This window comes from Fukomys damarensis, unplaced genomic scaffold (assembly GCF_012274545.1).
Source record: "Fukomys damarensis isolate Sample0158 unplaced genomic scaffold, DMR_v1.0_HiC HiC_scaffold_12, whole genome shotgun sequence".
NCBI classification, from domain to species: Eukaryota; Metazoa; Chordata; class Mammalia; order Rodentia; family Bathyergidae; genus Fukomys; species Fukomys damarensis.
Genome location: NW_022900924.1, coordinates 8,922,448 through 8,933,076, shown reverse-complemented (window position 1 = coordinate 8,933,076; position 10,629 = coordinate 8,922,448). Strand labels below are relative to the sequence as shown.

Below are 10,629 nucleotides of genomic sequence, written 5' to 3'. Positions count from 1 at the left end.
AAAAAAAAAAAAAAAAAAAAAAAAAGGCTGTCTTTTCTTTGATGCACTTTTGGCTCCTATGTCCAGATCATATGGCTGTAATTGTGTGGGTTTTGTTTCCGTGCCCTCTCTTTTGTTCCACTGCTCTATGTGTCTATTTCTGTGCCACCACCATGCTGTTTTTGTTCCTATGGCTTTGTGGTATAATTTGAAATCGGGTATTGGGATCCCTTCAGCCTTGCTCTTGTTGCTTAGGATTGCTTTGGCTGTTCTGGGTCTTTGTGTTTCCATATGAATTTGAGGATTGTTTTTTCTAGTTCTGTAAAAGATGTCATTGGTATTTGGATAGGGGTTAAATTGACTCTGTAGATTGCTTTTGGTAGTATGGCCATTTAAACAATATTAATCCTGCCAACCTATGAACATCTGGTGTCTCCTTCAATTTTGTTCTTCAATGTCATATCATTCTTAGTTTTTTACCTTTTACCTCCTTAGTTAGATTGATTCCTAGGGTTTTTTTTTTAAACCTATTGTGAATGCAATTGTTTTCCTGATTTCATGTTTTTCTGGTTCATTATTGATATACAAAAAAGCCAGTGATTTTTAAAATGTTGATTCTGTATCCTGGATTATCTTCCTTTTTAAGGATAGTGTAATACAATATTTTGATTTTAAAATACTCATGCTCTTTAATCCAAAAATTCTACTTCTAGGAATATGTTCTAAAAGCCCACCCATGAGTAAAGCCAAAGATAGGTGTGAAAGGGCGGTCCCTGAGCAGAGTCCAGGACAGGGAGACATTAGACTCGAGCCAAAGACAAGGGTTGGTACAATCACATTATGTCTATGATCCTGAAGATGAACAGTATGGGATTCCACGTGTAGACACAGAAGCCCAACAGTGACTGTTCCTCCTGGCTGCCTGCTTCCAGTGTTTGGGCAAACACATATGTGTCAGCCACCAGAGAGTTCCAGGAGTAATAAAGTGAGCTGTCAGACAAGCCTGTCTGCGTTGAGTTTTTCTTTAATGTTAGAGGAAATAAACAAGGAAATAAACACAATATCCACTGGCCTGCATCAGTGTCAGGAAGGAAATAAATAAAGTTCTCCAGGAGAAGCACAGGAGGGTCTCAAGATCAGGGGTAAAGAGGGCTGCCAGGCAAGGGCTTTGGCATAAACCAGTCAAGAAAGTCTAGCTATGCTGAGGCCCTCGTAAGTAAAGTGCAAGACAGCCCAGGACCAGGGTGACTGGAAGAGGCATGAGGTGAAGCTAGGAGGCAGCAGGGGCCAGGCCTTCCTGTCTAAGTGAGGATCCGGGATGTTAGTCTGTCATGATGGCAGCCCTGTTAGGATAAGCTCTGAACTCGGACAGACCAAGGTTCCAATCTTGCCTATGCCACATGCTGCCTGTAGGACAGTGGCATGTGATAAATTTATGTCTCTAGGCCTCAACCGTCTCATCTGTAAAATGGGGCTGTGAATAACAAAGAAGGCCACATCTATGCAGGGCAGAGCCTGGGGCCTGTGCACTAAAAGACCTCAGGGGATGAGCGTGGGGTTGGGAGCCAGGAATAGCACTTCAAAAATGAGAACCAAGACCTGTCATGTAAAGGTAACAAGATCCCAATAATGCATGTAACTGTATTGTATACCTAAAATGTACCAATAAACTCAATTTAACAAAAAAGGAATAGCACTTCAGCCTCTGAAGAATTTTAAGAAAGGGAGTGATAAGACTGAATCATGTTTTCGAAAGATCATTCTGATTGCAGGGGAGAGAAGGATCTATAAAAAGATAAGACTGTTCAGCAAAAAAAAAAAAAAAAGCAAGTCATCCAACAGTTATTTATAGAATGATTCATTTAAATAGACTGAGCTATAATAGTTAAGTGGATGGAAAACTGAACAAAGAACTGAAATACAGTATATATGTGAGCAGGATAACACATGTGGAGAAACAGACGCCAATCTTCTGGAACATTCTTCAGGTTAGTTCTTTGTAGTTTTTTGAGACCCATGATTCCTACTATGAGCAGCCATTTTAAAGGAAGGTACCTGCGTTGGCCTTGAGGTCCTCGGGGGTCACCATGACTACAAACCAAATGGCACGCTCGTTGCGGAACATCTCGTAGGCCCACCTGCGGATGGAGCGCATGCACTTCACGGCGGCGATGCCGTTGTTGGCAATGAGCACCTGAGAGAAACCAGGAAGGGGCCGGGGCTGTACCTGCGCCTGTGCCGGAGCCGCCTGCTACCCAGGCTTCTGCGGAGCCCCCCATCCACAGCCCACAGCCCGCAGCCTGGCAGCTCAGGTACAAGAATGGATGAGAGGATGAATTCGGAGGCCTTCGTTTGAGGCCACATGAGGACCTTTCTCAGTTCCTGAGTGTTTAGAAGGTACCGTGCTCCAGTTTGGTGTGTTTTATCTGCCTTTTGTCATTTTGTCCTCACAACAGCCATTTGAAAGAGATTTTATCAATTCCATCGGGCGTGGTGGGACATGCCTAAAATCCCAGGACTCTGGGAAGCTAAGGCAGGAGAATCACAAGTTCAAGCCCAACAAGATGATTTAGTAAAACCCCGCCTCAAAATTTTAAAAAGTGGGGAAAAAAGATACTGAACCTCGGAGGAGTTAAAGCATTTCCCCAAGGTCACACAGCGAGTAAGTGGGAGATCTGGGGCTCAAACGCAGACGTGTCTGAGTCCACAGTCTAACCTATACTTTGAACTAAAGAAGAACAGTCTTGGATTTGGTAAAGAGGAACAGCAGTAAAGCCGGGCGTCCCCAGTAGCAGAGAGCAATAGAACAGGTCCTGGTTTCCAATCCTGTTCACATTATGAACTTGCTGTGTGACCTTAGGCAGCTCCTTTTCTTCTGTGAGCTTTACATGCATATAAAGGGGTCAGACTAACCATCTTCTTGGTCTCTCAGAAACAAAACCAAACTTTGGGAGTTTTTGCTTAAAAAAATGAAGTCAGGCTTGGTGGCGTACACCTATAAACCCAGCATTCCAGGAGATTGAGGCAAGAGGATTGCGAGTTCATGTCTAGTCTAGGCAACTTAGCAAGATCCTGTCTCAAAAAATAAAAAAATAAAAAGGCTGGAGAAGTAGCTCAGCGCAAAAGCCTTGAGTTCAATTCCCATTACAAAAGAACCCCCCCCCAAAAAAAAACTAAATTAATGGCCTCAAAGCTCTGACTGAGTATTTTTATCATGTTAAGTCCTCCTCCCTTGCTCTGGCTCTGTGATCTTTATGACAGTGTAAAGGACAAGTCCCAGTAGAGATCTGGGATGTGATCGCCTCTAGGTTACAGAAGGGAAAACAGGCTGATGAGTTCACATCCCATAACCAGCCACCTGGGATTCGAACCCAGGATTCCTGGCTCAGGTTCAATGTTCTTTCTACCCTGTCAAAAATGCCCCTTAGGAAAGACTGATGAGTTGGCTGGGCTGTGGCTTTCTCAGTCTTATTACCACAGCAAGGCTTGGCCAGGAGAGAAGAGTCACAGGTGGTCCCTACTGTTCTCACTCATCTGTGGACCTCGTGGGGAGGGGCCAGCCTGCAGCTCTAAGGACAAGCCGAGGTTACCTCTTAAGCCACAAAGAACACTAGCTCTGGCCCAGAGCCTTCTGTGGCTACCTCAGGCCCTCAGCTCCTGAGAAGTCACTGCTGGCCACCAGGTGGGCTGGCTTCAAAGTAGCAATGTGCAGCTTCTGTTGTGGGGGGCCCTGGGTTGGATCCCCAGCACCACAAAAAAGAAAAAAAATGCAGCTTCTGGATTCTACCTGGGGGACTCTAAATCGAGGTCTGGGGCAGGGAGGAGGAAATCTCAATGCTCAAGTGGCAAGATGAACCCCAGCCTGGTTGGGGAAGCTGTGTGAATCCGTCACTCAACAGTGTACTTACTATAGGGGAAAGGGGCTTCTGGGATCTAAGAACCAAGGTTCAAATCCCAGCTCCACCAATGGGCAAGCAGCCTCCGCCCAGGCCTCAGTTTCCTCGTCTGTAAAATAACACCCACTGACAGAACGTGTGGATGACTGAATGAGAAATGACGTAAATCAGGCAGCAGGCGACCTGCCTTGGAACAGGCCCTCTTAAATAGTTAGCAGCTCCTGCTAACATCACCACTACACTTACATCAAATGGCAAAGAACAAGGCGCTACTGCCAGACTAATGTGGGTTCAAATCCCAACACCAGCACCTATTGTCTACCTGACCCTGGGTAGCCAGCGTCAAATCCCTGAACCCCAGCCAGTCCTGGACCTGACAGGAATAACCACACCTGGGTGGAATAACCAGGAAAAACCTGGGTGGGGCCCAGGTTTCGCCAGAAAACAACATGAAGCCTTCCCAGAGAACAAATCTTAGCGTCTACCCTTCTGTGACTATCACTACAACAAGGGGTCTTCTCTCTTCCAGGAAACACTAAGCCTCAGGAGGGCAGGGCTGGGTTTATGCTGCCCTCCCAGTAACCCAGGCAGCTGCCCCTTTCGGGAAACCACCTAGGAATCTCCTGACCGTGCCTGAGGCCTTGGTTTCCCCTTCTGGGAAATGGGCTGATGTACCCATTGCATCAGGCTGTTGGGAGAGTGAAAAGCTCCATCCCCTCCGTGTAGCATGAGGAAGGACCCTCCAGCTGGTTCTCCCATCTCTAGCAGAAGTGGAGGCCCCTCCATCCCAACCCAGCAGGATCCGCCCATACCTTCTCAATGACCCGATCCCCCCCGAAGCGTGTGACGAACTCGGCTGGGGAAGCCACCGTGAAGTCTCTGTGCAGGTCCAGCTTCTTGTGTTCCCAGCCCCTCTTCACCAGGTGCAGCCCGGACATGCTTGGTCTGCAGAGAGAAGGGATGGAGAAAGCCATGGTGGCGGGAGCCTGGGGGCCTCCGTACTCCAGGTTTCACGAGTACGATCATCACTCATACATGAGAGGCAGCTTGTGTCAGAGGTGTTCTTTCGTTTTGTTTGTCCCGGGAGTTAACCATGCTCTTCCTTTACCTGGTGTCCCTTGCACCTACTGCTAATTCACCCCCCTCCCGGTAGGCTCCCAGTACAAGTAAGATGGATCTGTTCCATCATTTTTGGGGTGTTATCCCTCTGGGGCAATTCTACTTCCTTTTACCTGGTCTGGCTGGGGTTTTTTGTTTTGTTTGGTGGGGGAGGCAGTACTGCAAATTGAACCCAGAGGCTTCACACAGAGCTACATCCCCAGCCCTTCTTTTGGTTTTTACTTTGAAACAGGGTCTCACTAAGTTGCTAAGTTACCCAGGCTGGGCTCACTCTTGCAGTCCTCTTGCCTCAGCCTCCCACCGTGCTGTGATTACAGACATTGTGTCACTGTGTCTGGCTTCTCTATTCTTTCTAGAAATCCTACAGTTTGGATGTTGAAATTCCTAGAGCGGCCCACTAGGTTATGCATTTTCCTCTCTCCTCTTCGCTCTTTTCCTCTACCCTGGGATGATTTGCTCAGCCTTATGATCTAAGTATGCAGCAGAATTCTTCATTTTGCTCCCATGTTTTCAAAGTCTGGAGGGCTTCTCTTCAATCTCAAATACTGCCTCTGCACAGCATCCTGTTCCTTTGTGTGCAACATCCTGTCTGACCTAGGGGAGGACACTAACGACAGTGCTTCAAAAATTTCTTCTCTGGCATGGTTGCTGTGTCTTCCAGGTCTCCTGCGTCTGCTTGTTGGTTTGTGCGGGCCCTGTCTTCCTTATTGTGTCCAAGGGCTGAGGGTGCAACTTAGTGGTAGAGCACTTGCCTGGCATGATGGGACCCTGGGTTCCATCTCCAGCATGAAAGGGAAGGGAAGGGAGGAAAAGGGCAGAGAGGGGAAGGCTCCCATCTGGGGTCAGTCTGGGGTACATCATCGCGCCCAGGGGGAACTAGGCCAAAAGTTGGGATCTTGCTCTTTCCTGACATGACCTCAAACCATTTTTCCTATTGTCCTTTTTATAAAGTGCTTGGCTTCTTTTTAATGTTAATCTTCTCAACGTTAGTTCTCCTCTCTTCCATCTTTGTGGGTGCTTTCTTTCTGGCAAAACTGAAAGCTTTTGCTCCTGTTTCCCATAGTATATCTCACTAAAAGCAGTAAGCAGTAACCATGCTACAGCCTGAATGTTGGACTGCCTTGAAATTTCCTCTACCAGATTAATTAGTCCACTGTCCTTAATCTCAGTCTTCCACAAAGGTTCAAGACATGAGAAAAGTAGACAAATTTTCTGCCAGAACATAACACACATACCCTGGAGTCCAACAACCAATGAACTCTTTGTCATCTGCATTTTTCTGAGCATTCTGGTCTTCTGAGCTGTGACTAGAGTCTCCCAGCAAGCTCAGGTTATAACATTCTAGGTACCTCCAAACCTTTCCAAACTCTTTTTTTTTTTTTTTTTGGTTTTGTTTTTTTTGAGACAGGGTCTCACTATGTAGTTGAGACTGACCTGGAACTCACTATGTAGCTCAGGCTGGTCTCGAACTCACCGCAATCCTCCTGTCTCAGGCTCCCGAGTGCTGGGATTACAGGCGTGCGCCACCATGCCCAGCTAAGTCTTTTTTTGGTACCGGGGATAGAACTCAGGTCCTTGTGCTTGTGAGGCAGGTGCCGGAACAACTGAGCTAAATCCCTCGCCCCTCCAAACTCTTCCCATGAACCACTTCCTAAGGCTTCTGAACCACGTGGTCGGGTAATGTCACAGCAGCACCGCTTCTCTGGTGCCCAAATCTTCCTTAGTTACTTAACTCATGAGGACAAAATACCCATAGCCAGCTGGCTCCAAGGCAAGAGAGCACAGCACAAGGGCACAGCGAAGGATTGTCACTCATGGCATGGCAGAGAGTGAAAGGAGAAGCGAGACAGAGAGAGAGAGGGAGGGAGGGAGGGAGAGAGAGCACGCCGTCCAGGTCATGCCCACAGTGACTTCCTCTTCTGACCAGACCCTATCTCCTAACTGAGGGTCAGCTGTAAGGCGCCATAACCCAGTCACCTTCCAAAAGCCTTGCCTACGATGCATGAGGCTCTTGGGGGTACACCTAGATGTAAACCATAATATCTTCTCTGCTCTGCTGGAAAAGCGGGAGAGCAACAGCTGCCCTGACTGCGAACTGATGAGAAGAAAGGCGCCTCCTTGGGCCAAATGTTTCTGCTACCATCAGAAAGCAAGACGGGATACTATGTAATCCAGAAAACACTCATAACTTAAAACGTATCTTTTTGACAGTACAAAACTGGGATCCCAGAAGACGGGAGCCTTGGGAATTTCTCAGGCCACAGGTTCTCTCAAAGCCTTCTGGGATGACCACTAGGCCAGGGGTGGGCAAACCAGGGTTCCATGGGCCAAATCCAGTTGCCATGAGTTTTTGTGTCTCCTACCAGCCAAGAAAGGTCTTGACCTTGTTAAATGGTTGATAAAAATCAAAACAATCCTATTTCATAATACATGAAAGTTATATGAAATTTCAGTTTCAGTATCCATAACATTTGGAACACAGCCAGGTACATTCAAGTGCACACCTATGACTGTTGGGGCAGGAAATAGCAGAGTGAGCAGTTGCAACCGAGACCATATGGTCACTAAGCTGAAATATTTACTCTCTGGCCTTTTATGAAATCTGATTCCAGCCTTGAACTAGGCAACTGTCCTCTTCTTTTTCTCTTTCTGTGTTTATTTGTCTGTTGTTTGTTTGTGGTACTAGGGCTTAAATCACAGGACCTTTTCACTGAGCTACATCTCCAGGCTGGGCTTGAATTTGCCACCCTCCTACCTCAGCCTCTTAAGAGTGCTAGGATTCTCAGATCTTTTTTTGACAGGGTCTCACTAAGTTGCCCAAGCTGGCTTTAAATTGGCAATCCTCCTGCCTCAGCCTCCTGAGTAGGTGGAACCACAGGTACATGCCACTGTACCTGACTTAGGCAGGTGTTTTCAAGGCCAGTTGTTTTAAAAGGAACTGATGCCTGGGCCACACCCTGGACTCAGTACTCAGCATCTTTAGGAGTGATGCGGGGGCCTGGGCATCTCTGTTCTTTAAACCACATCCCCAAGAAATTCTAATGCACAACCAAGGTTGGGACTCATGAATCTCCAAGCAACATTTCAATGCAGGCAGCAGAATTCCCAAGTCAGTGACCTTCTTCAGAAGAGGGGACTGTAGGACACTGAAGCCCAGATTCTTCTGCAACCCCCTCCCCAACTTTTTTTCATCCAGTTCAACAACCCAAGCCTTTTCTTAAAAGCCCTTCTCTACTCTGACCCACATTTGTTTTTCGTTCTCTGAACTCTCACCCCATTCACATGCCAAGGAAAACTAGTCAGCATTTGAGACCTGTATAAGTTCTGGCTCTTTGGTGGCCCAGGACTTCAGGAAAGAATCCCAGGAGCCTTTTGACTTCCAAAGGTTCTTTCTCAATTGCACTATCTTCTCTTTTAGTATAGACTTTTGGGCTGAGCGAGGACAGCCTGCAAGACCAGCAGGCTCAATAATTCCAGCAGGTCCTGTTAGAATTAACCTCAGTGACAGACAAGGAACTAGGTTCCAAGGCTTGATGGTGCTTGGTCAAGGATACACAGCCCAGTTGCAGGGTCAAGCCCTCAAGGTGGTGGAAACCTGGATGCCTATGGAATGGGCCCTCTGGGCAATGCTTGTGTTCGAATCCCTGTTCTTCTTTCACCAATGCTGAAGACCTCAGTTTCCTTGAGTGTAAAATAGGATGACAAGATTCACACAGTACCCCTTGTGGAGGTGGCATGAGATAAATTCTCCCAGGTGGGACTGCATGAGACTTCATCACACTACTCAGAAGAGCAAGCAATTTAAAACTTAGAAATTCTTTATTTATGGGATTTTTCACTTAATGTTTTCAGGCCACAATTGACAGGAAGCAAAATCATGGACAAAGAGGTAGGATTATGGTCCAGAGAAGGCATCTGTCTCCTCCACTGGGTCAGGATTTCTTGGAGAGGAGAAGGGATATTTCTCAAATATTTTCTGTCCCATCCTGCTCCCAGCCACAGGTTTCACATGGGAGGTGTGCAAGGGATGTTTACCGAACAGGTAAATCTACCCCAAGAAAATGATACAGGAAGAAGCAGTGAGAAAGCTTCAAGAGTCTTCCTCACCATGTTATCTATAACAGCAAAAAGGAAAAATGGCTCCAATACCTATGATTTGTAAATAATATGATGTGTGTGTGTGTGTGTGTGTGTGTGTGTGTGTGTGTATGGTACCGGGGATTAAACTCAGGCCTTGCATTTGTGAGGCAGGTGACAAAAACACTGAGCTAAATCCCTGGCCCAAAAATGTGATTTTTTTGCACACTATAAGTTGTACCCATTTACAGGGAACACTCTGCACCTAGTAAAAGTATGGTGTAGAGCAGGGATAGGTAAAGATTTCATGTCGAGGGCCAGATAGTCAATACTTCAGGTGTTAAAAGGCCAGTCTCTGTCTTACTTCTCCATTTTGCCAATGAGGTTCCAACAAAGCCACAGACTGTGCATAAGTAACGTGTATGGCTATGTTCCAATAAAACTTTATTTGTGGACACTGACATTTCAATTTCACAGTTTTCACATGTCACAAAAATAGACCATAAGAAGCATTCTTGCAAGTTGTATAAAAATGGGTAGTAGCTCATCGTTTGCTGAGTAGGATAAATACTAAAAGTGTGTTACAATATGTATGATTTGATTTCATATATTAAAACATGTGCATCAAAAGGACTGCAAGGATTTACAAATGTTGAACATCACAGAGGGTGGAATTATGATGGTGAATTTTGTTGCTTCTTTGCTTATCTATAACAAAAAACATAGGTTTAGCTTTGCTAACTGTTTAAAAGTACAATAAAATGAAGACAAAAAGGAAAGAAACAAAATCAAATAGGTAAGGCTGAGAACCTCTCAGCACACAAAGGCCTACACTTGCTAATCTGTTCAGAAAATGCCATTAAATTCTATGCCTGCTTGGATCCAGGTGGATTTGCTGCAGGCTTCAGCTTCAAAAAGTCCTGCTTCCACAACCATCGCCTTTCTCAAAGATAGAGGAGGAAGAGGGGGAACGTCCCGCACCCCCACGCTCCATCTTGAGCTCTCTCCTCCCAGCAACCTCACTGGCTGCCAAGTCTGGCTTCCTCCCGCCAAGGCCAGCTAACTTTTGCAAGAGGCAGGCTCCATCTACCCAGTGGCCAAAGTTATTGCATTTCTTTCTGTGGGGATAAAGGACAATGAGAGTGCTAAGATGAAGACGCACAGCCTGACATCAGAGGGAGGATTGTGCAAGTTTACAAAAGGCAAGTCATTAAAATTGCAGACTTACTTACTTTACTCTGCGATCAGGGAAACAGACCTTGCACTTGGCAGGACTCATGGTGACAGACCCGCTGGCCAATCCCTCCAGGCTCTTGCCAGGATGCAGAGCACGCACCCTCTGATCCCCGAAAGCAGACCCTGGGCCCGGGGCCCAGAAGGGCAGCCAGGTCACGACTAGGCGGAGGTGTGATCGCGGGGCGCTTCAGCCCGGTGCTGACGCGGCCAGCGGGAACCCAAGTCTGCGAAGTGCTTCCTCCATCCCAAGTGCGCCCTGCGCTCAGGAGTAGGGGGCCTAAGCACCGCCCAGGCCCCGCCCCCACCTCCAGCATGGCCTCGC

General features: G+C 46.9%; 1 protein-coding gene across 6 annotated transcripts in view; it reads right to left on the bottom strand.

Annotated features, from left to right (window-relative positions):
* The window catches only part of Acacb (acetyl-CoA carboxylase beta), a 127,397-nt gene that overhangs the window by 83,182 nt on the left and 33,586 nt on the right, over nucleotides 1-10,629 (bottom strand). For 3 of the 6 annotated variants that reach the window (XM_033762390.1, XM_033762388.1, XM_033762389.1), the window contains exons 3-4: nucleotides 4,688-4,820; nucleotides 2,035-2,173 (exon numbers count right to left, since the gene is read on the bottom strand). In XM_033762390.1, the coding sequence (XP_033618281.1) occupies nucleotides 2,035-2,173; nucleotides 4,688-4,820 (272 nt within the window). Of the gene's footprint in view, nucleotides 1-2,034; nucleotides 2,174-4,687; nucleotides 4,821-10,299; nucleotides 10,562-10,629 lie in introns of those variants that run through there. The other 3 variants (XM_033762391.1, XM_033762392.1, XM_033762393.1) reach the window with 3 other exon arrangements.